The sequence below is a fragment of the Lonchura striata genome, chromosome 31, assembly GCF_050655825.1.
Source record: "Lonchura striata isolate lonStrDom1 chromosome 31, ASM5065582v1, whole genome shotgun sequence".
NCBI classification, from domain to species: Eukaryota; Metazoa; Chordata; class Aves; order Passeriformes; family Estrildidae; genus Lonchura; species Lonchura striata.
In genome coordinates, this window is record NC_140733.1 from 9,324,069 (window position 1) to 9,350,103 (window position 26,035).

General features: G+C 69.1%; 5 protein-coding genes across 9 annotated transcripts; 4 read left to right on the top strand and 1 right to left on the bottom strand.

Annotated features, from left to right (window-relative positions):
- Positions 1–1,655: 1,655 nt before the first annotated feature.
- On the top strand, positions 1,656–9,287 carry LOC110480980 (acidic fibroblast growth factor intracellular-binding protein). The gene is made up of 11 exons (XM_085563666.1): positions 1,656–1,724; positions 2,454–2,540; positions 2,866–3,064; positions 4,336–4,462; positions 4,829–4,929; positions 5,531–5,664; positions 6,449–6,557; positions 7,416–7,479; positions 7,870–7,956; positions 8,051–8,148; positions 8,397–9,287. The coding sequence occupies exons 2-11, from the start codon at positions 2,456–2,458 to the stop codon at positions 8,464–8,466; spliced, it is 1,074 nt and encodes a 357-aa protein (XP_085419792.1). The 5' UTR covers positions 1,656–1,724; positions 2,454–2,455; the 3' UTR covers positions 8,467–9,287.
- A 278-nt stretch (positions 9,288–9,565) lies between these two features.
- LOC146764923 (EGF-containing fibulin-like extracellular matrix protein 2) lies at positions 9,566–15,493 on the top strand. 4 transcript variants are annotated; one of them, XM_085564013.1, is made up of 11 exons: positions 9,567–9,639; positions 9,873–9,969; positions 10,165–10,213; positions 11,002–11,241; positions 11,412–11,531; positions 12,212–12,328; positions 12,435–12,554; positions 13,505–13,618; positions 13,940–14,072; positions 14,282–14,465; positions 15,028–15,493. In XM_085564013.1, the coding sequence occupies exons 2-11, from the start codon at positions 9,877–9,879 to the stop codon at positions 15,271–15,273; spliced, it is 1,416 nt and encodes a 471-aa protein (XP_085420139.1). In that variant the 5' UTR covers positions 9,567–9,639; positions 9,873–9,876; the 3' UTR covers positions 15,274–15,493. The 4 variants fall into 4 exon arrangements, with proteins under 4 accessions (XP_085420141.1, XP_085420139.1, XP_085420140.1 ...); XM_085564015.1 differs by lacking the exon at positions 11,412–11,531 and having other exon boundaries at positions 9,566–9,639; XM_085564014.1 differs by lacking the exon at positions 13,505–13,618.
- A 319-nt stretch (positions 15,494–15,812) lies between these two features.
- On the bottom strand, positions 15,813–18,892 carry LOC146764924 (zinc finger protein-like 1). The gene is made up of 8 exons (XM_085564021.1): positions 18,767–18,892; positions 18,400–18,507; positions 18,069–18,180; positions 17,388–17,581; positions 17,222–17,285; positions 16,629–16,718; positions 16,438–16,546; positions 15,813–16,053 (listed from the first exon to the last, which is right to left on the bottom strand). The coding sequence occupies exons 2-8, from the start codon at positions 18,499–18,501 to the stop codon at positions 15,885–15,887; spliced, it is 840 nt and encodes a 279-aa protein (XP_085420147.1). The 5' UTR covers positions 18,502–18,507; positions 18,767–18,892; the 3' UTR covers positions 15,813–15,884.
- On the top strand, positions 18,864–21,219 carry LOC144248420 (sororin-like). 2 transcript variants are annotated; one of them, XM_085564019.1, is made up of 5 exons: positions 18,864–18,943; positions 19,208–19,287; positions 19,519–19,548; positions 19,659–19,928; positions 20,842–21,219. In XM_085564019.1, exons 1-5 carry the CDS (start codon positions 18,895–18,897, stop codon positions 20,920–20,922), a joined length of 510 nt encoding a protein of 169 aa, XP_085420145.1. In that variant the 5' UTR covers positions 18,864–18,894; the 3' UTR covers positions 20,923–21,219. The 2 variants fall into 2 exon arrangements, with proteins under 2 accessions (XP_085420145.1, XP_085420146.1); XM_085564020.1 differs by lacking the exon at positions 19,519–19,548.
- A 235-nt stretch (positions 21,220–21,454) lies between these two features.
- LOC116184685 (delta(14)-sterol reductase TM7SF2-like) lies at positions 21,455–25,742 on the top strand. Its single transcript, XM_085564018.1, has 10 exons — positions 21,455–21,509; positions 21,908–22,086; positions 22,456–22,495; positions 22,684–22,848; positions 23,179–23,276; positions 23,786–23,899; positions 24,247–24,409; positions 24,664–24,744; positions 24,826–24,948; positions 25,287–25,742. The coding sequence occupies exons 1-10, from the start codon at positions 21,455–21,457 to the stop codon at positions 25,439–25,441; spliced, it is 1,173 nt and encodes a 390-aa protein (XP_085420144.1). The 3' UTR covers positions 25,442–25,742.
- The last annotated feature ends 293 nt before the right edge of the window (positions 25,743–26,035 follow it).

Below are 26,035 nucleotides of genomic sequence, written 5' to 3' on the forward strand. Positions count from 1 at the left end.
CCCGGGAGCGTCACCCGTGGGGTCGCCCGTGGGGTCTCCGCGCTCGGCGCCGCCTCGGCCGGGGCCGTGCTGGGGCTGGGCACGCGGCTGCTGCGGGCGCTGCAGGTGGGACCGCGCCCCAGACCCCCAGAATATCCCCCAGAGAGCCCCGAAATATCCCCCGGATACCCCCAAATATCCCTAAAATATCCCCTAAATATCCCCCAGATATCCCCGAAATATACCCCAGATATCCCCCAAATATCCCTGAAATATCCCCCAGATGTCCCCGAAATATCCATCAAATATCCCCCAAATATCCCCCAAATATCCCCTCGAATATCCCCCAAATATCCTCCCGAATACCCCCCAAAATATCCTCCGGAATATCCCCCAAATATCCCCCAAATATCCCCCAAATACCCCTAAAATATCCCCCAAATATCCCCAGGATATCTCCCAAATACCCCCCAAAATCAACCCAAAATATCCCCTAAATTCCCCCCAAAATCCCCAAATCCCCCCCAAAAATCCCCCAAAATCTCCCCAAAATCCCCTAAATATCTCCCGACCCCCCCGACCCCCCGGGGTCTGGGGTCCGGCTGTGACCTTTGACCCCCAGGCTCTGGCCGAGGCCCTTTTCGGACTCGTGGCCCCCCCGGGCCCCCCCCGGCTCCCGCGGCACCGGCGGCTCCCAGTACGGACCAGTATGGACCAGTATGGGGGGGGCAGTATGGGTCAGGGGTCCCAGTTTGGGTCGGGGGGTCCCAGTTTGGGGTCTGGGGTCCCAGTTTGGGGTCTGGTGGGTCCCAGTTTGGGTCTGGGGTCCCAGTTTGGGTCGGGGGGTCCCAGTTTGGGTTTGGGGTCCCAGTTTGGGTCTGGGGTCCCAGTTTGGGGTCTGGTGGGTCCCAGTTTGGGTCAGGGGTCCCAGTTTGGGTCTGGGGTCCCAGTTTGGGTCAGGGGGTCCCAGTTTGGGTCTGGGGTCCCAGTTTAGGTCTGGGGTCCCAGTTTGGGGTCTGGTGGGTCCCAGTTTGGGTCTGGGGTCCCAGTTTGGGTCTGGGGGGTCCCAGTTTGGGGTTGGGGGGGCCAGTTCACCCTGGTGGTTCTGGGGGGTGCTTGTGCCTCCCAGTCCATCCCAGTACATCCCAGTACATCCCAGTACATCCCAGTCCATCCCAGTACATCCCAGTCCCTCCCAGTCCCTCCCAGTCCATCCCAGTCCATCCCAGTCTCCCCCAGTCCATCCCAGTCCCCCCCAGTCCATTCCCAGTCCATCCCAGTCCCTCCCAGTCCCTCCCAGTCCCTCCCAGTCCATCCCAGTTCCCCCCTTCTCTCCCCAGCGCCTCCCCAGCTCCAGGACCAGCCCCGCCCCCACCGAGGGACTGGGGGGGCCCCGGCCCCCCCCGCGACCCCACCCCCAATAAACTGGGAGAGACGGCTCTTACTGGTTTTACTGGTTTTACTGGTTCTTACTGGTTTAATTGGTCTTACTGGTTCTTATTGGTTTTACTGGTTCTTATTGGTTTTACTGGTTCTTACTGGGACTGGACCTGGGGGCTGGGACAGGGACCGGTTTTACTGGTATTTACTGGTTTTACTGGTTTTACTGGTTTTTACTGGGGGGGCCGGGAGGGCCGGAAGCGGGAGGGGCCGGAGCGGCGCGGCCGCGCCCCTCCGTGACGTCACATCCGGTACACGTGACGTCACCGCTCTGCGCCGCGGAGGGAGCGCGCGGGACGGCGCCGGTGGGTGGGGGAGGGGCGGGGGAGGGCCGGTACGGCCCAGTTTGGGGTCTGGGGTCCCAGTTTGGGTCTGGGGGGTCCCAGTTTGGGTCTGGGGGGTCCCAGTTTGGGTCTGGGGTCCCAGTTTGGGTCTGGGGGGTCCCAGTTTGGGTCTGGGGTCCCAGTTTGGGTCTGGGGTCCCAGTTTGGGTCTGGAGGGTCCCAGTTTGGGTCTGGGGTACCAGTTTGGGGTCTGGGGGGTCCCAGTTTGGGTCTGGGGTCCCAGTTTGGGTCTGGGGGGGTCCCAGTTTGGGTCTGGGGTCCCAGTTTGGGTCTGGGGGGTCCCAGTTTGGGTCTGGAGGGTCCCAGTTTGGGTCTGGGGTCCCAGTTTGGGCCTGGGGTCCCAGTTTGGGCCTGGGGTCCCAGTTTGGGTCTGGGGTCCCAGTTTGGGTCTGGGGTCCCAGTTTGGGCCTGGGGTCCCAGTTTGGCCCAGTTTGGGGTTGGTGTCTCCCTGCCAGCGTGTCTGGGGCCGCGGGGCCACTGTGACACCGGGGACACCGTGACACCGGGGACACTGTGACACTGTGACACCGGGGACACTGTGACAGTCGTGACGCTGGGGACACAGTGACACGGTGACCCTGCTGACGTTGGGGACACGGTGACACGGGGGACACGGTGACACGGTGACCCTGGGGACACGGTGACACGGTGACACGGTGACCCTGCTGACGCTGGCACCTCTGCCCCGCAGGGATGAGCAGCGACCTGGACGTGTTCGTGGGGAACACGACGCTGATCGACGAGGAGGTGTACCGGCTCTGGCTGGACGGGCACTCGGGTACGGCCCCGGGGTCCCCCGTGTCCCCGTGTCCCCATGTCCCCGTGTCCCCAGTGTCCCCTGGCTGTCCCCTGTCCCCCGTCCCGTGTCCCCTGGCTGTCTCAGTGTCCCCTGGCTGTCCCCTGTCCCCTGGCTGTCCCCTGGCTGTCCCCTGGCTGTCTCAGTGTCCCCTGGCTGTCCCCTGGCTGTCCCCTGGCTGTCCCCTGTCCCCCGTCCCCTGTCCCCTGGCTGTCTCAGTGTCCCCTGGCTGTCCCCTGTCCCCTGGCTGTCCCCTGGCTGTCCCCTGTCCCCCGTCCCCTGTCCCCTGACGGCCGCGCTCCCGCAGTGGCCGAGGCGGTGGCGCGCCGCCTGCGGGGCGGCGTGCTGGAGCGCGAGGGCACCTCGGTGGCCGTGCTGCAGAGCGACACCCGCGACCACTACAGAACCTTCCAGATGCTGGAGCGGCTCCTGCACGCGCCGCCGCGCCTGCTGCAGCAGCTGCTCTTCCAGATCCCCCCCGAGCGGCAGGCGCTGCTCGTGCAGCGGTACGGGGGAATGGGAATGGGGATGGGAGTGGGAATGGGAGTGGGAATGGGAATGGGGATGGGGAAATGGGAATGGGGAAATGGGAATGGGGAAATGGGAATGGGAATGGGAATGGGGAAATGGGAATGGGGAAATGGGAATGGGAATGGGAGTGGGAATGGGAATGGGAATGGGAATGGGAATGGGGAATGGGAATGGGGAAATGGGAATGGGAATGGGAGTGGAAATGGGAATGGGAATGGGGGAGTGGGGGAATGGGAATGGGAATGGGAATGGGGGAATGGGAATGGGAATGGGAATGGGAATGGGAATGGGAATGGGGGGAATGGGAATGGGAATGGGAATGGGAATGGGGGGAATGGGAATGGGAATGGGGAAATGGGAATGGGAATGGGAATGGGAATGGGAATGGGAATGGGAATGGGAGTGGGAATGGGAATGGGAATGGGAATGGGAATGGGAATGGGAATGGGAATGGGAATGGGAGTGGGAATGGGGGGAATGGGAATGGGAATGGGAATGGGAATGGGAATGGGAGTGGGAATGGGAATGGGAATTGGAATGGGAATGGGGGAATGGGGGGAATGGGAATGGGAATGGGAATGGGAATGGGGAAATGGGAATGGGAATGGGAGTGGGAACGGGGGAATGGGAATGGGAATGGGGGAATGGGGGGAATGGGGAATGGGGGGAATGGGGAATGGGGGGACTGGGGGGAATGGGGAATGGGAATGGGAATGGGAGTGGGAATGGGAATGGGGAATGGGGCAATGGGAATGGGAATGGGGGAATGGGAATGGGAATGGGAATGGGGGGAATGGGGGAATGGGAATGGGAATGGGAATGGGGGGAATGGGGGAATGGGAATGAGGGGACTGGGAATGGGAACGGGGGAATGGGGGAATGGGGGGACTGGGAATGGGGGAATGGGAATGGGGGAATGGGGGGAATGGGGGAATGGGGGGCACTGGGAGCACTGGGAGGGCTGGGAGCACTGGGGAAGCAGCTCCAGCTGTCGGGTGCGGTTTCGGAGTTTCGGGAGCAGATTTTGGGGCTTGGTGCAGGGTTTTGGGGATTCCCTCAGTTTTGGGGCCCCTTGAATTTTTGAGGTTTCCCCCCTATTTGGGGTTTTCTCCCCCCATTTTTCAGGTTTCCCCCCTGTTTTGGGGTTTATCCCCCCGTTTTTGGGGTTTTCTCACCATTGTCGGGGTTTCTCCCTCATTTGCCCCCCGATTTTGGGGTTTTCTCCCCGGTTTCGGGGTCCCCCCAGGTACTATGCCTTCGACGAGGCCCTGGCCCGGGAGCTGCTGGGCAAGAAGCTCTCCAAGGGCACCAAGAAGGAGCTGGACGAGGTCAGCGCCCGCACCGGGGTCGGGATCCGCAGCTGCCGCCGCCAGGTGGGACCCGAAACCGGGGCGGAGGGAAAAACCCCAGGAAAAGCAGGGGGAAATCCCCAGAAACGGGGAGGGAAATCCCAAAAACCGGGGGGGGGAAAGGAAATGGGGGAGAAACCCCAAAAGCTGGGGGGAGGGAAGTCCCAAAAAGTGGGGGAGGGAATCTGAAAAACGAGGGCAAAGGGAAACAAGGAAAAAACGAAAAACGGGGAAAACCCCAGAAGTTCAGGGCCTTGGCTGATGGGGGGGGTCTGGCCCTACTGGGGAGCTTGGGGGGCGTTCAAGGGGGATTTTCAGGTCCTGGGGGCATTTGGGGTGCGGGGGGGGCCCTGGGGGGTTTTGGGGCGCTGACCCCCCCTGCCCCCCCAGTTTGACAACTTCAAGAGGGTCTTCAAGGCCGTGGAGGAGCTGCGGGGGCCCCTGGCCGAGAACATCCAGCAGCTCTTCCTGCTGCCCCCGCCCCTCGCCCGGTGGGTCGGGGGCCGAGTGGGGCTGGGGGCTGCCCCTGGGGGGCTGGGGCCACCCAAGGGTGCTGAGGGCCCCTGGGGCTGCCGGGGGGGCCCGGGGGGGCTCTGAGGGCCCAGCAAACGCTCCCACGGTTGGGGGGGTTTGGGAATTTGGGGAGGGGTGTCGGAGTGGTTTAGGGTTTTGGGGGGGTTTTGGGGGGGTTGGGGGTTTTAGGGGTCTTGCGGGGATTTTGGGGGGTTTATGGGGTTTGGGTGGTTTTGGGGTTAGGGGGGATTTTGGTGGTTTTGTGCGGGTTCAGGGGAGTTTTAGGGGTTTGGGGAGGTTTGGGGGTTTTAGTTTTAGGAGTTCTAGGGGTTTTGGGGGGGTTTAGGTGTTCTGGTGGGGTTTGGGGGGATTTTGGGGATTTTACGGGGTTTGGGTGGTTTTGGAGTTAGGGGGATTTTGGGGCTATGGGGGGTTTTGGGGAGTTTTTGGGGAGTTTAAGGGCTTTGGAGGGGGTTTCGAGGTTTCAGCAGTTTTGGGGTTTTGTGAGGTTTCAGGGTTTGGGGGGTTTGGGGGTTCCCTGGGAGGTCGGGGACCCCCTGACCCCCGTCCCCCCCGCAGGGACTACGCCGCCATCGTCTTCTTCGCCAACAGCCGCTTCGAGACCGGCAAGCGGCGCCTGCAGTTCCTGAGCTTCGGCGACTTCGCCGCCTGCGCCCAGAGCATGATGGCACACTGGAGCCAGGGCGCCCTGGGTGCGCCCGGGACACGGGGACAGCCGGGGGACACGGGGACAGCCCCGGGGGACACGGGGGACAGCCGGGGGACACGGGGACAGCCCCAGGGGACACGGGGGACACCGGGGACAGCCCCAGGGGACACCGGGGACAGCCCCGGGGGACACGGGGGACAACCGGGGGACACGGGGACAGCTGGGGGACACGGGGACAGCCCCAGGGGACACCGGGGACAGCCGGGGGACACCAGGGACACCGGGACAGCCCCAGGGGACACCGGGGACAGCCCCAGGGGACACTGGGGACACGGGGACAGCCCCAGGGGACACCGGGGACAGCCCCAGGGGACACCGGGGACAGCCTGGGACAGCCTGGGGACAGCCCCAGGGGACACGGGGACAGCCCCAGGGGACACGGGGACAGCCTGGGGACACCGGGGACAGCCTGGGGACACCAGGGACACCGGGGACAGCCCCAGGGGACACGGGGGACAGCCTGGGGACACGGGGGACACCCCTGGGACACCCCCGGGACACCCCCATCCGTGTCCCAGCGCGCTCCTGACCCCGGTGACCCCGGGGGTGTCCCTCTCTGGGGACCCTGGACACGTCCCCAGTGTCCCTGTGGCCGTGCCAGCCCTGCAGTGTCCCCGGGGGTGTCCCCCTGTCCCACAGCCCCGTGACCCCGCTGTCCCTGACCCCTGCTCCCTCTGACCCCTGACCCCGCTGACCCCTGACCCCGCTGACCCCTGACCCCGCTGACCCCGCTGACCCCTGACCCTGCCCCCGCTGTCCGCCCGCAGCGCCCGAGGCGGCCGAGCCCGACGGGGACCTGCCCAAGTCCTTCCTGCAGGACCTGAAGGAGCTGAAGGTGCTGGTGGCCGACAAGGACCTGCTGGACCAGCACAAGAGGTGGCACCGCCGGGACGGGGACAGCCCCACGGGGACACCCCGAAATGGGGACACCCCCAAATGGGGACACCCCGAAATGGGGACACCCCTGGGATGGGGACACCCCTGGGATGGGGACAGCCCGGGATGGGGACAGCCCCATGGGGACACCCCAAAATGGGGACACCCCCAAATGGGGACTCCCCTGGGACGGGGACACCCCTGGGATGGGGACAGCCCCATGGGGACACCCCAAAATGGGGACACCCCGAAATGGGGACACCCCGAAATGGGGACACCCCTGGGATGGGGACAGCCCTGTGATGGGGACAGCCCCAATGAGGACACCACCGGGATGGGGACACCCCGAAATGGGGACACCCCCAAATGGGGACTCCCCTGGGATGGGGACAGCCCGGGATGGGGACACCCTGAAATGGGGACACCCCTGTGATGGGGACAGCCCCAATGGGGACACCACCGGGATGGGGACAGCCCGAAATGGGGACACCCCTGGGATGGGGACACCCTGAAATGGGGACACCCCTGGGATGGGGACACCCCCAAGGAGCTGTCCCCTGCAATGGGGACAGCCCAAAAACGAGCACCCCAAACTCCATGGGGCGCCCCAGAACCGGGCTCTCTGCAAAAGGGGCACCCCCCGACTCCTGGGTGCCCCAAAACGGGGTGGGTCCCCCAAGTCTCTGGGTCCTGCCAAATTCCATGGGACCCCTCACAATCTCCCCAGAAGCCCCAGCGCCCCCCCAAACCCTGGGACCTCCGGCTCTGCTGTTGGGGTGCGGGAGGGGCTGCCTGGGCCCTGGGGTGGGTCGTGGTTCCGGGGGTCCCCGGGCCCCCCCAACCGCCCCCTCCCCCCAGCCTGGTGTGCTCGGCCCTGCGGGGGAAGATCTCGGTCTACAACGAGCTCGAGGCCAATTTCAAGGTGAACCCCCCCAAAAACGGGGTGTCCTCAGGGGGGAGGGGTCTCCCAAAATCCCTGGGGGCTGCTTGGAGGGGGAGGGGCCTCCCCCAAAATCCTGGGACCCCTCCCAAAATCCTGGAGGATCCCCCTGCACGTTTGTGGGGGGAGGATGGGTGGGCGGGGGGGTTCCCAGCACCGGGAGGGGATTTGGGGATGGGGGGGGGGGTCCCCAAGAGAGCCCCCCGAGGTCCTGGGTCTCCTTTCTGGGGGGCTCAGGGGGTCCTGGGAGGGGGCTCCTGGTTTTTGGGGTTCCACAAAGTCCTGGCGCCCCCGAAGTGCCGGGTGGCCCCTTGGGAGGGGCTCGGGGAGCCCCCCCGGGTTTGGGGGTCCCAACGCCCCCCGTGCCCCCAGGCGCTGTCCCGGGCGCTGGTGAACGTCGGGGGGAAGTTGACCCACGCCCGCGACGTTCGGGATTTCTTCGTGGACCTGGTGGAGAAGGTGAGGGGGACCCCGAGAACGGGGGCCCAGGAAGTCCCCGGGACTCCTGGGTCGGGACCCCCCCAAAATCCGGCTGCGTCCGGGGTCCCCGCAGGTGATCGAGCCCTGCCGCTCCGACAAGTGGAGCCCGGGGGACCTGCGGCTCTTCCTGACGCACTACACGGCAGCCCCCCGAAACCTGCCGGGCTTCAGGTGAGACCCCAAAACCCCCCCAAACCCCCCCGGAACCTGCCAGGCTTCAGGTGAGACCCCAAAACCCCCAAACCCCCCAAAAACCTGCCGGGCTTCAGGTGAGACCCCAAAACCCCCCCAAATCCCCCCGAATGTTCCCCCGGCAGCCTTTCGGGGAGCCCTAGAAGTGCCCAAAGGGGGCTGGGGGGCTGTGAAGCGCCGGGGGGTTCCCCAAAAGCGAGGGACCCCCAAAGGTCCCCGTCCCGCAGGCACCAGGCGCTCTGGGAGCGCTACATGGCCGCCATCACCGCCTGCCTGCTGCGCATGTACCACGACTGACGGCGAACGGCGCCCCGAAATCGGGCACGGCGCCCCGAGAACGGGCACGGCGCCCCGAAATCGGGCACGGCGCCCCGAGAACGGGCACGGCGCCCCGAAATCGGGCACGGCGCCCCGAGAACGGGCACGGCGCCCCGAAATCGAGCACGGCGCCCCGAAATCGGGCACGGCGCCCTGAGAACGGGCACGGCGCCCCGAGAACTGGCACAGCGCCCCGAAATCGGGCACAGCGCCCCGAAATCGGGAACAGCGCCCAAAAACGGGAACAGTGCCCAAAAACAGGCCCGGGCCCGGGAATGGACACAGCCGCAAAAGGACACAACCCCAAAAGTGGCACCCCAAAAACGACCCCCCAAAAACGGACACAGCCCCCAGAATGGGGCGCCCCGAGAATGCGACGCCCCTGGGAAAGGAAAGGATCCGGGAGCTGCACCCCAAAGCTCGACACCCCAAAGATTGGGGTCCAAATGTGGGACCCCAGAAAGGAGCGGGGCTCCCAAAAGCCCGACGGGATGGAGGACCAGCGCCCCAAAATTTGAGTGTTTGGGGTTTGGAGAACCGCGAGCGCCGGGACGCCCCAAATGCAGAGGATCCAGGAGAGGCAACGCCCCAAATACTGGGACATTCGGAATGGGGGGGGACCCCAAAAAAGGGGTGATCCCCAAAACCGGGACATCCCCAAAACCAGAACCTCCCAACTTAACCTCATGGAGACTCCCCAAAATCGGGGGTCTCTGGCAATCGGGACTCCCCAAAATGGGGGAGAACCCCAAACCTCGGGACCCCAAAAGTCGGGGGTGCAATAAAGAGCTGGAAACTGAGCTCAGCTGGGGGCGTTTGTGGGGGGGACGTGAGGGGTCCCCGAAATTTCGGGAGAGGGGCGGGTTTGGGATGGGAGGGTCCCCAAATCTCAGCGAGGGGCTGGGGGGGGCCCAAAATCTGAAAATGAGGAGAGGGAAGTGTGGGGGTCCCCAGATCTTCAGGGGGGCGGGGCACTGGGGGGTGGGGGAGGGGCACTGAGGGGTGGGGGAGGGGCACTGGGGTGGGGGAGGGGCACTGGGGGGTGGGGGAGGGGCACTGGGGGTGGGGGAGGGGCTCTCCCGCGCTCCGGGGCCGATTTTGGGGGAGGGGAGGAGCTTTGGAGCCTGGGGGGAGGGGCCAGAGCTGAGAGAGGTAAGTGAGGCCGCGGGGATTTTGGGGGGGGGGGGCGCCCCCCAACCCCTCCCACGGCGGGGAGCCCCCCGAGACGCCCCTCCCCCACAGAGACGCCCCTCCCCCCCAGGCCCCGGAGGGGGCTTTGTTGGGGGAGGGGCGTCCCGGGCATGGGGGATGGGGGGCTCCCAGGAGGGGGCTGGGCCCCTCTGGGGGGGTCGCAGAGTTTGGGGTGACCCCCTGCCCCCCCCCAGCGCCATGGGCCCCCCCTCGCTGCTCCTCCTCCTCTTCCTCGGCGCCACCGTGGCCCCCGCGGCCCCCCCGGACCTGGAGGAGCCCGAGGATTACGCGGTGGGGAAGGGGAGATTTGGGGGGGCTCGGGGGGGTCCTGGTCCCCCCCCCAAAACTTCTCTCCCCCCCCCAAAAAATCTCCTTGCCCCTCCCCCAGTCCCAAACTTCTGGAGTTGTGGGGGGGTGGGGGCGGGGCGGGGGGGGACACTGCGGGGTGGTCGGGGGGGGGTGACCCCCTCTCTCTCGCCCCCCCAGGAGTGCAGCGATGGGTACGAGTGGGACCCCGAAACCGAGCACTGCAAAGGTGGGCGAGGGGATCTGGGGGGTCCCCAACCCGCGGGGGGGTTCCAGGGTCCCCGGTTTGTGGGGGCGGCGCGGAGGCTCCCTGGGTTTTGGGGTCCCCGGGAGGTGTTCGGAGGTGCTGTCCCCCCGCCCCCCGGGGATCTTTTGGGGGCTTTTGGGGCTCTCAGGGTGTCTGGGGGGGGTCGGGTGTCCCTTCTCGCTGCCCCCCCCCCCAGGGGTGTTTAGGGGGGTCCGGGGTTATTTCAGGGGGGCGCGTTGAGCCCCTCTCGTGGGGGGGGGGCTGGGGAGGAGCGGTTGGGGGTCCCGGGCAGCGTCCTGGGGGGGCTCGGGGGGCGTTCGGGGAGATCTTGGGGCTGATGTGGGGCGGGGGGCGCGGGGCCCCTCTCAGACTGATTTGGGGGGTCCGCGGGGCCCCTCTCAGACTGATTTGAGTCGGGGGTCCGTGGGGTCCCACTCAGGCTGATTTGGGGGGTCCGTGGGGTCCCACTCAGGCTGATTTGGGGGGTCCGTGGGGCCGTTTCCGGGGGTCCCTCTAATTCTGTTTCGGGGGGTCCGCGGGGCCCCGCTCAGGCTGTGTCGGGGGGTCCGTGGGGTCCCGCTCAGGCTGATTTGAGTCGGGGGGTCCGCGGGGCCCCGCTCAGGCTGATTTGAGTCGGGGGGCGCGGGGTCCCACTCAGGCTGTGTCGGGGGTCCGCGGGGCCGTTCCCGGGGGTCCCGCTCAGGCTGATTTGAGTCGGGGGGCGCGGGGCCGTTCCGGGGCTCCGCTCTGACCGTCCCCCCGGCCCCCAGACGTGGACGAGTGCGCGGCGGAGGGGCCGCGGCCGTGCCGGGGCTCCATGAAGTGCCTGAACCATTTCGGGGGGTACCTGTGCCTGCCCCGCTCGGCCGCGCTGCTCCGCCCCGGCCCCGCCCCGGGCCCGGCCCCGCCCCCGGCCCCGCCCCCGGCCCCGCCCCCGCCGCGCCCGGCCCCGCCCCCCGCCCGCCGCTGCCCCCCCGGCTTCGGCCCCGCCCCCGACGGCGCCTGCGCAGGTGAGGAGGGGCGTGGCCACGCGTATGCAAATCAGCGGGCGGGGCTTTGTTGAGGGGGGCGTGGTTTGGAAGGGTGGGGGTGGGGGGTTCACGGGTGGGGGCGGGGCTGTGGGGTCATTTTGGGGGTCCCGGGGGGTCCCGGAGCTCCGCCCCCCTCTGTGCCCCCCCAGACGTGGACGAGTGCGCGGGGCCCCCCCCGTGCCGGCCCAGCCAGGACTGCATCAACCTCCCGGGGGGCTTCGAGTGCCGCTGCCCCCCCGGCTACCGGCACCGGCCCCCCGAGTGCGTGGGTCAGTGCGGGGCACCGGGGGCGCGGGGGGCGCGGGGGGCGGGTTTGGGCTGGTTTGGGCGGGTTTGGGCCGGTTTGGGCTGGGTTTGGGCCGGTTTGGGCTGGTTTGGGCCGGTTTGGGCTGGTTTGGGCTGGGTTTGGGCTGGTTTGGGCTGGGTTTGGTCTGGTTTGGGCTGGTTTGGGCTGGGTTTGGGCTGGTTTGGGCTGGTTTGGGCCGGTTTGGTCTGGGTTTGGGCCGGTTTGGGCTGGGTTTGAGCTGGTTTGGGCCGGTTTGGGCTGGTTTGGGCTGGGTTTGGGCTGGTTTGGGCTGGGTTTGAGCTGGTTTGGGCTGGTTTGAGCCGGTTTGGGTGTTTCTGGTGCAGACAGCAATGACCTCCGTGTGTGGGTCCCCGGGGGCATTTTTGGGCAGGTTTGGGGTATTTTTGGGTGTTTCTGCTGCAGACAGCAATGACCCCCGGGTGTGGGTCCCCAGGGGTGCTCACAGGGCGTTTTTGGGGTGGATTTGGGTGTTTCTGGAGCAGATGAAGACGAGTGCTGGGTGTGGGTCCCTGGGGATGTTCATAGGGTGGTTTTGGGGTGTTTTTGGGTGTTTCTGGTGCAGACAGGAATGACCTCTGGGTGTGGGTCCCCGGGGGTGTTCAGGAGGCAGTTTTGGGGTGGGTTTGGGCGTTTCTGGTGCAGATGAGGACGAGTGCCAGTTCCGCTGGTGCCAGCACAGCTGCGCCAACTCCCCCGGAGCCTTCGCCTGCCGCTGCCACGCCGGCTTCAGCCTCGGCCCCGACGGCCGCTCCTGCCTCGGTCAGAGCCCCCCCCGACCCCCCCGGCACGGCGGGGAGACCCTCCCCCGCGCTCTCGGGGCTGGGGGCGCCCCCGGGCCCCCTCCCGAAGCCACCCCTGCCCCCAGACGTGGACGAGTGCTCCATGGGCGCCCGCTGCTCCCAGCTCTGCCTCAACACCTTCGGCTCCTTCCGCTGCCGCTGCCGGCCCGGCTTCGTCCTGGGCGCCGACGGGCACCGCTGCCACGGTAAGGCGCGGGCAGGCGTGCAACACGGCCAGGTGTGGACACGGCCGGGTGTGGGACATGCCCGGGTGGGACACGGCCGGGTGGGACATGGCCAGGTGTGGGACACGGCCAGGTGTGGGACACGGCCAGGTGTGAGACACGCCCGGGTGGGACACGGCCAGGTGTGAAACACGGCCAGGTGTGAGACACGGCCAGGTGTGGGACACGCCCGGGTGGGACACGGCCAGGTGTGAGACACGGCCAGGTGTGGGACACGCCCGGGTGGGACACGGCCAGGTGTGAGACACGGCCAGGTGTGGGACACGGCCAGGTGTGGGACACGCCCGGGTGGGACACGGCCAGGTGTGGACACGGCCAGGTGTGGACATGGCCAGGTGTGGGACATGCCCGGGTGTGGGACATGCCCGGGTGTGGGACACGGCCAGGTGTGGGACACGGCCAGGTGTGGACACGCCCGGGTGGGACACGGCCAGGTGTGAGACACTACCAGGTGTGGGACACGGCCAGGTGTGGGACACGGCCAGGTGTGAGACACAGCCAGGTGTGGGACATGCCCAGGTGGGACACGGCCAGGTGTGGGACACGCCCAGGCGTGGGACACGGCCAGGTGGGACACGGCCAGGTGTGGACACGCCCAGCCGGGATAGGGACACGCCCACCGAGTGTGGACACGCCCCCAGAGCCCCGGCCCCGCCCCCTGCCGGGCAGGTGTGGCACGGGCGGGGCCGGGGCGGGGCCGAGGGACCCTCGGGGGTCACCTTGGGGTGGGGGTGGCTCCATGTCCCCCCGGCCGGGTCTCACCGAGTCTCTCTGTCCCCCCCGGGGTCTCTCTGTCCCCCCGGGGTCTCTCTGTCCCCCCGGGGTCTCTCTGCCCCCCCCGGGGTCTCTCTGCTCCCCCCGGGGTCTCTCTGTCCCCCCGGGGTCTCTCTGCCCCCCCGGGGGTCTCCCAGATGTGGACGAGTGCCGTGGGGGGGTCCCGTGCCAGCACCGCTGCCAGAACCTCCCGGGGGGCTTCAGCTGCCTCTGCCCCCCCGGCTACGCGCAGGAGGGGGGGCTCTGCCGGGGTACGGGGCCGGGGGGCGCGCCGGGGGCTGTGGGGCCGTTTGGGGGTTTTGGGCCGTTTGGGGGTTTTGGGGGGGTTTGGGAGCTTTGGGGGGGCTGTGGGGCCGTTTGGGGGTTTTGGGGGGTTTGGGAGCTTTGGGGGGGCTGTGGGGCCGTTTGGGGGGCGTCCAGGGCAGAACAGGAGCAGTTTGTGATGGGTGGGGGGGGCTGGGGGCTCTGTGGGGCCTCTGGGGGTGATCTGGGGGGGCTGTGGTCAGGGTGGGGGGGCTGTGGGGCACTGCGGGGGCTCAGCCTCCCCCAAAGCGCCCCCCTTTCCCCTCCAGACCGGGACGAGTGTGCCGAGGGCTCCCACGAGTGCGGGGGGGCCCAGAGCTGCCTCAACACTTTTGGGGGGCACCTCTGCGTCCCCCGCGAGCTCTGCCGGGGGCCCTACGCCCCCCACCCCCGCAGCAATGGGTAAGGACCCCCTCGTGCACCCCAAAACCCCGGGGAGGGCTGCCGGCCCCTCCGTGCGCCCCCAAAATCGGGGGGGTCTCCTCCTTGCCCCATCCCGGGGGTCCCTGTAACCCCACTGGGGGGCCCCGAGAGCTCCGGGGAGGTTTGGGGGTCTCGGGGGGGGGTCCCGGGTTTGGGGATCCCCCCCATGCCCCTCCTTGGGCCGGCAGGACCTGCGTGTGCCCCAGGGGGGGTCCCGGCTGTGCCCCCCGGCCCCGCTGGCTCCTGCATCGCTTCCTGGCCCTGCCCCACATCCCCGACGTCCCCACCGGCATTTTCCAGCTCCAGCACCCCCCGGGGGACCCCCAGAGGCTGCGGCTGCGGGGGGGCCCCCCTGGCACCTTCCGCCTGCGGGTACCAGGGCCTGGGAGGGAGTTGGGGGGCTCGGAGGGATTTTGGGGGGGCTCGGAGGGATTTTGGGGGAGGCTCGGAGGGATTTTGGGGAGGCTCGGAGGGATTCTGGGGGGCTTGGAGGGATTTTGGGGAGGCTCGGAGGGATTTTGGGGAGGCTCAGAGGGATTTTGGGGGGCTTGAGGTGGGGCTCGGCAGGAACCGGGGTGGCTGGGACGGATTTTGGGGGCGGTATGAGGGAATTTGGGGGAGTCTGGGGCAGCTTTGAGGCGATTTTTGGGGGGTCTGGAGGGAGGTGGGAGGGGCTGTGGGGGAGTTTGGGGGCCGGGAGCTGCCCGGGGTCCCTTGGGTGTCTTTGGCCGTGTTTGGGAGAGCTCGGTGGGAATTTGGGGGGGTCGGTGGGAATCTTGGGGGACTCGGTGGGAATTCTGGGGGGCTCGGTGGGAATTTTGGGGGGCTCGGTGGGAATTCTGGGGGCTCGGTGGGAATCTTGGGGGGCTCGGTGGGAATTCTGGGGGGCTCGGTGGGAATTCTGGGGGGCGCTGTGTGACCCCGCCCCCCGCAGGCGCTGACCAATCACAGCTCGCTGCTGGAGCTGGTGCGCCCCCTGGCGGGCCCGCGGCAGCTGCTGCTGGAGGTGGAGCTGCTCCGGCCGGGGCCCCGCCCCCCGCCGCAGGCCCCGCCCCCCGCCGCCGAGGCCCCGCCCCCCGCCGCCGAGGCCCCGCCCCCCGGCGCGTGGGACCCGCCCCCTGCTGGGCGTGGCCTGGCTTTGCTCCGCCTCCACCTGTCCATGGGTGCCCACCCATTCTAGGGGGGACACCCCCGAAACCTCCACTGGGACCCCCCAGACACCCCCCGGGAGCCCCAGGTGTGCCCTGGGGCCCCCAAAACCTGCCCGGGCTGACCCTCGCCCTGCCTGGGACCCCCGAATTTGTTCCCTGGGCGCCCCAAGTTCCCGAAGGGATCCCCCAACCCCCAAAGAACTGTCGGGGACCCCCGGTTTGGGAACAAAGAATGAGAGTCAGCGCCAAGCAGTGTGGTGTGCGGAGAAATGGGGGGGACTGGGAGGGACTGGGGGGGACTGGAAGGGACTGGGGGGGACTGGAGGGAACTGGAAGGGACTGGGGGGGACTGGAGGGAACTGGGAGGGACTGGGAGGGACTGGGGGGGACTGGAGGGAACTGGGGGGGACTGGAGGGAACTGGGAGGGACTGGGAGGAACTGGGATGGACTGGGATATACTGAGAGGGACTGGAAGGGACTGGAGGGAACTGGGAGAGACTGGGATATACTGGGAGGGACTGGGAAGAACTGGGGGGGACTGTTGCCCCCCAAGAGTCACACAGACGCTTCTGCCTCCCTCCCCACAGGGGGGCGCCCTTTATTTGCCACGCCCGCCCCGGCCCCGCCCCGGGGGCGTGGTCAGTGCCCCACCCGCACGTGGGGGTTGTTGAGCGGCTCGAGGGCGGGGTCGGAGTCGGCCCCGCCCCTGCCCAGGCTGGCCAATAGGAGCAGCAGCAGCGCGAAGGCCGCGGCCCCGCCCAGGCACAGCGCCAGCAGGGGGCGCCGCGGGGCCCCGCGCGCGCGGCACCTGCAGGGGAGGGGTCAGAGAGGGGGGGACCCAAAGGGACCCAGGGACCCCCAGAGGGACCCAGGGACCCCTGAAGGGACCCAGAGACCCCCCAAAGGGAGCCCAGGGACCCCTGAAGGGACCCAGAGACCCCTGAAGAGACCCAGGGACCCCCCAAAGGGAGCCCAGGGACCCCTGAAGGGACCCAGGGACCCCCCTAAGGGAGCCCAGGGACCCCTGAAGGGACCCAGGGACCCCCAAAGGGACCCAGAGACCCCCCAAAGGGAGCCCAGGGACCCCTGAAGGAACCCCCAAAGGGACCCCCCAAAGGGATCTCCCAAAGGCACCCCATGCCACCCTCAGAGTGACCCCCCCAAGCGTCCCCCGGGTCCCCCCCAGCCCCACCTGAGCTTGGGGGGCAGCCAGGCCAGCGGCCGCCGCCGGTATTTGTCCTCGTCGTGGTCGGGGGGGCTCCGGGCCTCACGGCCCCCCAGGGGCTTCCGTGGGGCAGAGCCTGGGGGCAGAGCACGGGGACCCTAAAAACCAGCCCGGGCCGGGGGACCCCCAGCGGTGCCCCCCGAAGCCCCCAGACTCACCGGCGTGCAGCGTCGGGGTCTCGCCCCCCATGTGGACGACGGCGTGGGGGGCTGGGGGGCTCGGGGGGGGCTGGGGCGGCGCCAGGGGGGCTGCGGGCACAGAGCTGGGCATCGGGGGCTGCCCCGGGCAGGACCCGGGGGGGCTTCAAGGGGTTGGGGTGCGCCAGGAAGGATTGGGGGGGTGGGGGTTGAGGTGTCCCAGAGGGTTTTGGGGTCCCATCGAGCCGCTTTGGGGGAGGGATGGGCCTCCAGGGAGGATTTTGGAGGTCCTGGGAGGGTTTTTGGGGGGTCAGGGTTCCAGGGAAAATTTTGGGGGTCCTTGGAGGGTTTCTGGGGGGTCAGGGTGCCTGGGAGGATTTTGGGGGTCCTGGGAAGGTTTTTGGGGGGTTCCAGAGCAGTTGCCTAGTCCCAGGGGGAATTTGGGGCTCTCAGAGGAGGAATTGGGGTACACAGGGATCATCTCGGAGGGTCTCTGGTGGGTTTTGGGATGCTGGGGGGGCTCAGCTTCCCGGGCAGAAACGCGGGGGTGCTCCCCAGGGGCTCTGCAGGGTCCCAGGGGTGCTCCTGGGGGTGTTTTTGGGGCAGCCCCGCACCGTCCCAGCCCCCGTCGGGCTCCGTGGAGGTCTCGGGCTCCGGCAGCTCCTCCGAGTCCTCGATCTGGGGGGGTTTGGAGCGTTTCAGGGCGGGGTTTGGGGCACCCTGGGCAGTTCCGGGGCGGTGTGGGGACCCCCCGGGAGCCGTGCCCACCCCGGCACTCACCAGCGGCAGCCCCAGGCCGGGCCGGGCCCACGGCGCCGTCCGGAGCCGCGCCCGCAGCGCCTCGGCCACGGGGCCCTGCAGGTTGGGGGGCGGGAAGAGCGGCCCCCCGCACTGGGGGCAGCGGTGCCCAGCGGGGGCCGTGCTGGGGGGCAGCGCCCGCGCCCACGCCGCCAGGCACGGCCAGTGGAACACGTCTGGGGGCAGGGGGAGGGTCAGGGGCACCCGGGACCCCCCGAGCCCTCCCCGGGCCCCCAGGACCCCCGAGCCCCCTGGGACCCCCACCCACCCTAGCAGGCCGGCCGCACGGTGCCCCCCGAGCCCTCCCCAGACCCCCGGGACCCCCAGAACCCCCCGTGCCCCCCGGCCACCATAGCAGGCCAGAACCCCCCGAGCCCCCCAGAACTCGCCGTGCCCAGCCTCATGGTGCCCCCCAGGACCCCCGTCCACCATAGCAGGCCAGCTGGACGGTGCCCACCAGGACCCCCTTAGGACCCCCCGAGCCCCCAGGAACCCCGTGCCCCCTGCCCACCATAGCAGGCCAGCCAGACGGTGCCCCCAGGACCCCCCAGGACCCCCTGACCCCCCGTGCCCCCGCCCACCGTAGCAGGCCAGCTGGACGGTGCCCACCAAGACCCCCCCAGGACCCCCCAAGCCCCCAGGACCCCTGTGCCCCCTGCCCACCGTAGCAGGCCAGCCGGACGGTGTCGCGCTCGCCCAGCGGCGCCCGGCACAGCGGGCACTGCGGGCTGTAGTCGCTGTCCTGCAGCCACTGCAGGTACGACCGCACGATGCACTGCGAGACACGGCGCTCAGCGGGCAGCGGGGCACCCCGGGACCCCCACAGCCCCGCTGAGAGCCCCGGGACCCCCACAGCCCCGCTGAGACCCCCAAACCTTCCCCAGCCCCGCAGAGCCCGCTGAATCCCCCCCAGTGCCCCCCCAGAGTCCCCCCGAGCCCCCCGAACCTTCCCAGCCCCCCGAAGCCCCCAGAGCCCCCAGAGCCCCCGCCCCACCTTGGGGTGCGCGCTGACCAGGCAGCTCTCGCAGACGTTGACGCGGTGCTCGAAGCAGAAGAGCGTGGTCACCCGGCGCTTCGGGCACTTGCACAGCCCCATGGCGGCCTGGGCGGCGCCGAGCCGGCAAGTCGGGGGGACCGGGGGCTCCCGAGCCCCCCGGAGGAGCTGCCGCTGCCCGGGACCCCCGGACCCACGGGACCCCCGGACCCACGGGACCCCCGGACCCACGGGATCCCCCCGGACCCACGGGACCCCCGGACCCACGGGATCCCCCCGGACCCACGGGACCCCCGGGACCCCCGGACCCACGGGATCCCCCCGGACCCTCCTTGGATCCCCCAAATCCCCCCAAACCCCCCCTCACCGTTCCTATGGCGACCGCGCTGCCCCGCTGGCGCTTCCGGGTGCGGCGCCCCTGGGTGACGTCACCGGAAGCGCGGCCGGGCTGCTGCGGCGCGCGGCGTGACGCCACTTCCGGCCGTTCGAACGGCCATGGCGGGAGCCGCGGGCGGGCGGCGCTCGGCGGGGGCGACTCCGAGGGGTGAGGGGGGCCGGGGGGTCCCGTGGGTGACATTTGGGGGTGGGCTGGTCCCGAGGGGGATTTGGGGCGGGGGTGGGGCTGGGGGCGCCTTGGGGGGACCCCGAGGGAATTTGGGGCTGGGGTCGGTTCACGGGCAGGGCTGTGGGCCGGGGGTGTCCGTCCTGCGGCTCTGGGGGGGCTCTGCGGGGTTTGGAGTGTCCCTGGGGCGGTCCCGGGGGTCGCGACCCTCGCCCCCCACCACGCCCCGCACCTTTGCCCCCGCAGTGCCGCGACACAGCTCCGAGCGCTTGGTGGTCTCGTCGCCCCGGGGTGGCCCCCCCTGGGGACCCCCACCCCACAGCCCGGTGAGTGGGGGGCTGGGGGACGGTTCTGGGCGTCGGGGGGTGGGTCCCCAAGGGGTTTGGGGGGGGTCCTAGGGGCTGGGGGCTCTCAGGGGCATGAAGAGGGAGGTCCCAGTGGGTTGTGGGGGGTCCTGGGGGGTGTTCCAGGAGCCCCAGGGTTTGGGGGGGGGTCCCGGGGTTTTCGGGGGGGCGTCCCGGTTTGGGGGCTCACAGACCCTCTCCCCTCCCCCACAGGACTTGGACCGACCCCGACGGAGCCCCCGGGTGTGTTGGGGGGGAGGGGGCTGCGGTGGGGATGGGGGGGTCCCGGTAAGGCCGGGACCCCACCCTGCCCTTCCCTCCCCCACGCTGACCCCCCCTGCCCCCCTCCACAGCTGCAGGCCCAGAAGGAGAACGACCCCTGCCCCTCCCCGTCCCCCTGCCCTCCCCTCTCCCCGCTCCCCTCCCCCATTGCCTCCCGCGTCCGCCGCTCCTACAGCCGCCTGGAGCCGGGGGGGGGCACCCCGCGGGGGCTGGGGGGGTCCCCGCTGAGCCCCCTCCCCCTCAATCTGCCCCCCGAGCCCCCCCAGATCCCCCCCCTCGACCTGCCCGGCATCAGCGGCCGCCCTGAGCGCAGGAGGAAGAAGAAGGTGACGCCCATTGACGTGAGTGATGCACCCTGGGACCCCCCGGGACCCTTCTGTGCCCCCCCTGTGCCACCAGGACTCCCCTGTGACCCCTCAGTGCCCCTATTTACCCCCCCCCCCAGACCCCTAAAATGCCCCCCTAAAGTGCCAGGAGTCCACGACCCCCTCAGCATCCCCAGACCCCCCCATGGATCTGTGGGACCCTCACCCCCCTGACCCTCCCCCCTGCCCTGCTGCTCCCCTCAGCCCCCCTTTTCCCCCACTGACTCCCCAGTGCCCCCCATTCCCCAGTGCCCCCCATCCCTGTGCCCCCACTGCCCCCATTCCCATACCCTCATTCCCCAGTGCCCCCCATTCCCCAGTGCCCCCCATCCCCGTGCCCCCATTCCCCAGTGCCCCCCATTCCCCAGTGCCCCCCATCCCTGTGCCCCCACTGCCCCCATTCCCATACCCTCATTCCCCTGTGCCCTCATTCCCCAGTGCCCCCCATCCCCGTGCCCCCATTCCCCAGTGCCCCCCATTCCCCTGTGCCCTCATTCCCCAGTGCCCCCCATCCCCGTGCCCCCATTCCCCAGTGCCCCCATCCCCGTGCCCCCATTCCCCCATGCCCCCATTCCCCAGTGCCCCCCATTCCCCCGTACCCTCATTCCCCAGTGCCCCCCATTCCCGTGGCCCCATTCCCGTGCCCCCCATCCCCGTGCCCCCCATTCCCCAGTGCCCCCCATTCCCGTACCCTCATTCCCCAGTGCCCCCCATTCCCCCGTGCCCCCATCCCCGTGCCCCCATTCCCGTACCCTCATTCCCCAGTGCCCCCCATTCCTCCGTGCCCCCATTCCCCAGTGCCCCGCATTCCCGTGGCCCTATTCCCGTACCCCCATTCCCCAGTGCCCCCCATTCCCCAGTGCCCCCCAGCTTCCCCGTGCCCCCGCAGCTGTCGGAGCTCGAGGCCTGGGCCTCCTCCATGAACGCGCAGTTCGAGGAGGCCGAGAGGTTCCCGCTCGTCGTGGAGTGACCCCGAGACCCCTGGGGCCCCCCCGTGCAGGAGGGACCCTCGGGGGACCCTCCAGACCCCTGTGGGACCTCTCCAGGCCAGAGAGACGCCTGGGGACCCCCACGGGACCCCCACGGGACCCTCGGGACTGGGGGGTCCTTGTGCGGGGACCCCCCATGCAGAACCCCTCTCCTGCCCTGTGGGACCCTGAGGTGAGACCCCCGTGGGGGGGGAGGGGCCCCACATGTGTGGGACCCCCGGAGCTGTCAGCCCCCACCCCGCCCCCCGTTTGTTGCCCATTAAACGAGTTTTTGTCGTGGGTCTGCCGTGTGATGACGTAACTCGTGACGTCACAGAACACCAGAAAAGGGTTACTGTCTCTTTAAGGGGGGCGGGGCGGCGCTGCAGCCAATCCGCGCGCGGCACGATGACATCACCCACCTGGGAGGCGTGGTCATCGCCAAGCCACGCCCCCAGAGGCGGAGATTGCGCGCCCCGGACCCCCAAAATCCCCCCAAAATCCCCCCAAAATCCCCTCGTCCCTCCCCCAGCCATGGAGCCCCCCCGAGCACCTCCCACCCCCGAGCTGGAATTTGGGGGGCCCTGGGGTAAGGGGGGGTTCAGTTTTGGGGAGTGGGGGCACAACTGGGTCACTTTTTGGGGAGGGGGAAGGGAGCTCCTGATGCCTTTGGGGGCTGGGGGTGTCGAGAGCCTGGGGTCCCCTTTGGGAGGGGCTGGGAGTCTGGGGTCCCCTTTTGGGGGGCTGGGGTCCCCTTTGGGAGGGGCTGGGAGTCTGGGGTCCTCTTTTGGGGGGCTGGGGTCCCCTTTGGGAGGGGTTGGGAGTCTGGGGACCCCTTTTGGGGGAAAGGGGGCACCCGGCCCTCAGACCCCTTGTGGGGGTGGGGGGGGAGTGACCCTTTTTTGGGGAGGGGGACACACCCAGGCCCCTTTCCTTGGGGGGTCCCTGGGTCCCTTTTTGGGGTGGGGTCTCACCCGCCCCCCCCAGGCGCGGGGGCTCTGACGCTGCTGCTGCCGCTGGGGCTGGTGGGGGTCGTCAGCGCCTGCGTGGGGGAGGGGGAGGGCTGGGGGACCCCCGCCCTGGCCCTGCCCACGGCCCCCGCCCTGGCGCTCGTCCTCGCCTGGGTGGGCGCGCATGCGCTCGGGAGCTGCTGCAGACCCCCGAGGGTGAGTGGGGGGCACGGGGGCTTGGGGATTCGAGGGGCATGGGGGGTTTTGGGGGGTGGGGAATATGAGGGGGATTTGGGGGGGATGTGGGAATTTGGGGGGACTTGGACGATTTGGGGGGGATTTGGGGGGGCTTGGGAAATTTGGGGGGTGGGAGATATGAGGGGGATATGGGGATGCAGGAATTTTGGGGCGCTTGGAGTATTTGGGGGGATTTGTGGGGTGGGAGATTTGGGGGGTGGGGGCACGGTGGGGGTGGCTTGGGTGGTTCCAGGGTTCTGCAGACACTGAGGAGGGGAGTGGGGGGGGGGGGTCCCGGTGGGTCTAGGGGGTCAGGGCGGGGGGTCAGGGTGACTCTGCTGTCCCCAGAGCCCCGGTGACACCCCAGGACCCCTGCGGGACCTCGGCTGTGAGTGGGGGTCCCTGGGGGCCCCTCTGGGGGGGCTGGGTGGGGGTCCGAGCCCAGGGTCCCTCGGAGGGGTCGGGGGTCCTGGTGGGACTCGGGGGGGTGGCCCAGGGTCCTTTTGGGGGGTTGGGGGTGGGCTGGGGGCTCGGGCGTCCCTTCGGGGGTCGCAGCTCTCCCTGCCGCTGGCTCAGGGCTCCTGGCGCTGGGGGGGGCGCTGGGGGGGGCTCTGGCCCTGGGGGTCCCCCTGCCCCCCCTGTGCCCCCTCCTCCCCCCGCTGGCGGCGGCCGCGTCCAGCGTCGCCTTCGGCCTCGGGCTCGTCCTCCTCGCGCGGCGGCGACTGCGGGGGGGGGGCACCGGTGAGCGGGGGCCTGGGGAGGGGATTTGGGGGGCTGGGGAGGGGATTGGGGGGGTCATGGCAAGTGGGGGGTCTGTGGGAGGGGATTGGGGGGCTCGGGGGTGGCGGTGGGTGCTGGGGGGCCAGGCTGGGGGGCTCTGGGCGTCCGGGGGGGCTCTGGGCATCCGGGGGGGCTCTGGGTGTCCGGGGGGGCTCTGGGTGTCCGGGGGGGCTCTGGGCATCCAGGGGGGCTCTGGTCATCCGGGGGGGCTCTGGTCATCCGGGGGGGCTCTGGGTGTCCGGGGGGGCACTGGGTGTCTGGGCACTGAGGCTGCGCCCCCTCCCCCTCCAGGACACCTTGTGTATGAATTCTTTGTGGGGGCAGAACCGGGGTCCCCGCTGGAGCCCCCCGAGAGTCTGCACTGGGAGCGGGTCGGGCTCTGCGCCTGGGTACGGGGCACTGGGAGCGACTGGAGGGAACTGGGGGGCACTGGGGGCGACTGGGAGGAACTGGGAGCAACTGGAGGGAACTGGGAGCGACTGGGAGGAACTGGGAGTGACTGGGGGGTGACTGAGGGGAACTGGGGGGCACTGGGGGCGACTGGGAGTGACTGGAGGGAACTGGGAGCGACTAGGAGCGACTGGGGGGCACTGGGAGCGACTGGGGGGAACTGGGAGAGCTGCAGGGGGACTGGAAGGGGCTTGGGGGAAGAGTGGGTGGGCACTGGCAGGGGACTGGGAGAACACCTGGGGGACACTGGGTGGGTGCGGGGGGTACTGGGGAGAACGGAGGGGTGGGGGGCCTGGGCCTGCTGCGGGCAAACTGGGAGGGACTGGGAGCACTGGGAGAAGAGGCGGGCCCGGGAGGTTAACGGGCTCTTCCCCCCGTTGTTCCCCGTCTGTGTCCCCCTGCCTTTGCCTCCCCCTTTGCCCCCACCGTGTCCCCGATGTCCCCCCAGCTGCTGGTGCTGGCGGCAGCTCTGGGGGAGCAGCAGCGGCTCTGGGGGTCCCCGTCGCTGCCCCTCGTGCTCGTGGCGGCCGCTCAGGGGGTCCCGGTGCTGCGGCGCCTCAGGGTGGGGGGCGCGGTGGGGGGGATGTGGAGGGGACCGCACGGGTTTGGGGGGGTGAGCGAGGGGAAACCACACATGGGGGGGGTCGAGGGGCACGGGGGGGAAACTTCCCCAGGGGAGACAAGGGGGGACCCCCAGGGCAAAGGGAACCCCCCCGCCAGGGGGACCCGGTGGGGGAGGCAGGGCTGGGGGGCTGCGGGGGGGGTGGGAGGACACGGGAGGGCTCCGGGGGCTGTATGGGGGCAGTGGGAGCGTCTGTGGGGTCTCCGGGGGGTTTTGGGGTCCCCCCGGGCGGTGAGGTGTGTTTTGGGGAGGGGGGTTGTGGGCTCTCACCTCTTCCCCTTCCCCAGGAGCTGAGCAGGAATTCCCCCCCCAGCCCCGGGGGCTTCCTGGGACTCTTCGGGGCTCTGGCCTGGGGCCCTTTTGGGGGTCCCCTCCCGGCACTGCTGCTCCTGCGAAGACCCCAAAACAGGCTGGGGGGAGCCGGGGGGGCTGCCTGTGGGGGGCTCTACGGTGGGCACAGGGGAGCACTGGGGGAGTTGGGCAGGGACTGGGGAGCACTGGAGCAGATTTGGGGGGGAACTGGGGGGAACTGGGGTTCATGGGAGCACTGGGATTAACTGGGGGAATGGGGGGGGCAGCAGGGCCGAATGGGGGTGGGGTGGGTTCAGGGGGAACTGGGGGGATTTGGGGGGTGTCAGTGAGGAGCTCGGAGGAGTCTCGGGTAGTCTGGAGTGCCCTGACATCCCCCTCCCCTTCTCCCCCAGCCCTGGGGCTGTGGATCTTCCACGGTGCCACCACCCAGAGGAGCCTCTTCAGCCGTGACCCCCGAGACCCTCGAGTGGCCGGTGAGACCCCCAAGCCCTGGACACCCAAACCGCTGAGGATCCCCAAATCTGGGACCCCAGAGACTCCCATTTCCCTCCCAGGTCTCCCCACAGTCCCCACGGCCACAGGGCAGGTGCTGCTGGCAGGGGGCTGGTGGGGGCTCGTGCGACGCCCCGATGACCTCGGGGAGCTGCTGATGGCCTTGGGCTGGACCCTCCCCTGCGGTGAGACCCCACCTCACCCTGCTGGGGCACCCCTCCTTAGCTGGAATCCCTCCAAAACCCTGTGTCCCTCCTGAGCCCTCCCAGACACCCGAGCCCCTCCAAACCCTCGCAGACATGCTGAACACCCCAAAATACCTCCCCCCACCCTGCAGCCCCCCGACATTGGGACCTCCCCTGACCTTCGCAAACACCAGATGTCCTGTCCCTGCCCCACTGGCACCTCCTGGGCATCTCCCCCCAAACACCTGGGTCCTCCCCGCTCCCTTCCCCAACACCCAGACCCTCCCCGCTGCCCAAGAGCCCCCCAGCCCTGGGCCCTGACCCCCGTGTCCCTCCAGGGCTGTCCCCGCCGCTGCTGCTGCTGCTGGCGGGGGCCGTGCTCCGCGAGCTCCGAGCACTCGTGGGGGAGCGGCGGCAGCGGCGCCGCTTTGGGGGGGCCTGGGGGGGCCTGTGCCAGCGTGTCCCCCACCGGCTGCTGCCCCTCGTCTACTGAGGGTTCCTCTAAGACCCCCCGCGACCCCAAGATCCACAGAGGGACTCCTTGGGACCCTCCTGGGATTATCCACGTTGCCTGTGGAACACCCAAGCTCACCCCCCCATCTACTGCGACGCCTTCAGGACCCCCCCAAACTCCCACCCCCAACCATTTACTGACACTCCCAAATTCACGGACCTCTCAAATCAACTGAGGGACCCCCTTGGGACGCCCCTAGCTGCTGAGGGCCCCCCAGGTCACAGGGGGTTTCACAGCCCCATTACTGTGGATAAAGGAAAAAAAAAAATCTTGTCATTGAGTCTTGGGGTCTGCCCTTCTTTTCTTTGTTAATGGCCGTGTTCATTAGTGCCCCCCTTCATTAACTAGTTTTCCCCTTCACTTATCACTGCCTCCTTCATGAATAAATGCCCACATCCATCAGCACCCACTTCTAATAAGTAGTGCCCTGTTCATAAACCAGTGCCCACACTCATTAATTATCGCAAGGAGCTTGTTAGGCAGGTCATCGACAAGAAGGGTCAATGGTTTCTTTGGGATCCAGTTACTCTCATCCATCCCTTACTGCACAGCTTTCCCGGGCCGCTTTCCTGG

Excerpts from the sequence above, each read along its gene's own strand:
- LOC110480980 (XM_085563666.1), top strand. The coding sequence starts at position 2,456 with ATGAGCAGCGACCTGGACGTGTTCGTGGGGAACACGACGCTGATCGAC. Across the intron at positions 2,541-2,865 it reads CTGGCTGGACGGGCACTCGG|TGGCCGAGGCGGTGGCGCGC; the intron begins GTACGGCCCCGG and ends GCGCTCCCGCAG. Across the intron at positions 4,930-5,530 it reads CTGCCCCCGCCCCTCGCCCG|GGACTACGCCGCCATCGTCT; the intron begins GTGGGTCGGGGG and ends TCCCCCCCGCAG.
- LOC146764923 (XM_085564013.1), top strand. The coding sequence starts at position 9,877 with ATGGGCCCCCCCTCGCTGCTCCTCCTCCTCTTCCTCGGCGCCACCGTG. Across the intron at positions 10,214-11,001 it reads CGAAACCGAGCACTGCAAAG|ACGTGGACGAGTGCGCGGCG; the intron begins GTGGGCGAGGGG and ends CCCGGCCCCCAG. Across the intron at positions 11,532-12,211 it reads CCGGCCCCCCGAGTGCGTGG|ATGAGGACGAGTGCCAGTTC; the intron begins GTCAGTGCGGGG and ends TTTCTGGTGCAG.
- LOC146764924 (XM_085564021.1), bottom strand. The coding sequence starts at position 18,501 with ATGGGGCTGTGCAAGTGCCCGAAGCGCCGGGTGACCACGCTCTTCTGC. Across the intron at positions 17,582-18,068 it reads CGTCCGGCTGGCCTGCTACG|ACGTGTTCCACTGGCCGTGC; the intron begins GTGGGCAGGGGG and ends CCCTGCCCCCAG. Across the intron at positions 17,286-17,387 it reads CCGGCCTGGGGCTGCCGCTG|ATCGAGGACTCGGAGGAGCT; the intron begins GTGAGTGCCGGG and ends AAACCCCCCCAG.
- LOC144248420 (XM_085564019.1), top strand. The coding sequence starts at position 18,895 with ATGGCGGGAGCCGCGGGCGGGCGGCGCTCGGCGGGGGCGACTCCGAGG. Across the intron at positions 19,549-19,658 it reads GACCCCGACGGAGCCCCCGG|CTGCAGGCCCAGAAGGAGAA; the intron begins GTGTGTTGGGGG and ends CCCCCTCCACAG. Across the intron at positions 19,929-20,841 it reads AGAAGGTGACGCCCATTGAC|CTGTCGGAGCTCGAGGCCTG; the intron begins GTGAGTGATGCA and ends GTGCCCCCGCAG.
- LOC116184685 (XM_085564018.1), top strand. The coding sequence starts at position 21,455 with ATGGAGCCCCCCCGAGCACCTCCCACCCCCGAGCTGGAATTTGGGGGG. Across the intron at positions 24,745-24,825 it reads CCGAGACCCTCGAGTGGCCG|GTCTCCCCACAGTCCCCACG; the intron begins GTGAGACCCCCA and ends TTTCCCTCCCAG. Across the intron at positions 24,949-25,286 it reads GGGCTGGACCCTCCCCTGCG|GGCTGTCCCCGCCGCTGCTG; the intron begins GTGAGACCCCAC and ends GTGTCCCTCCAG.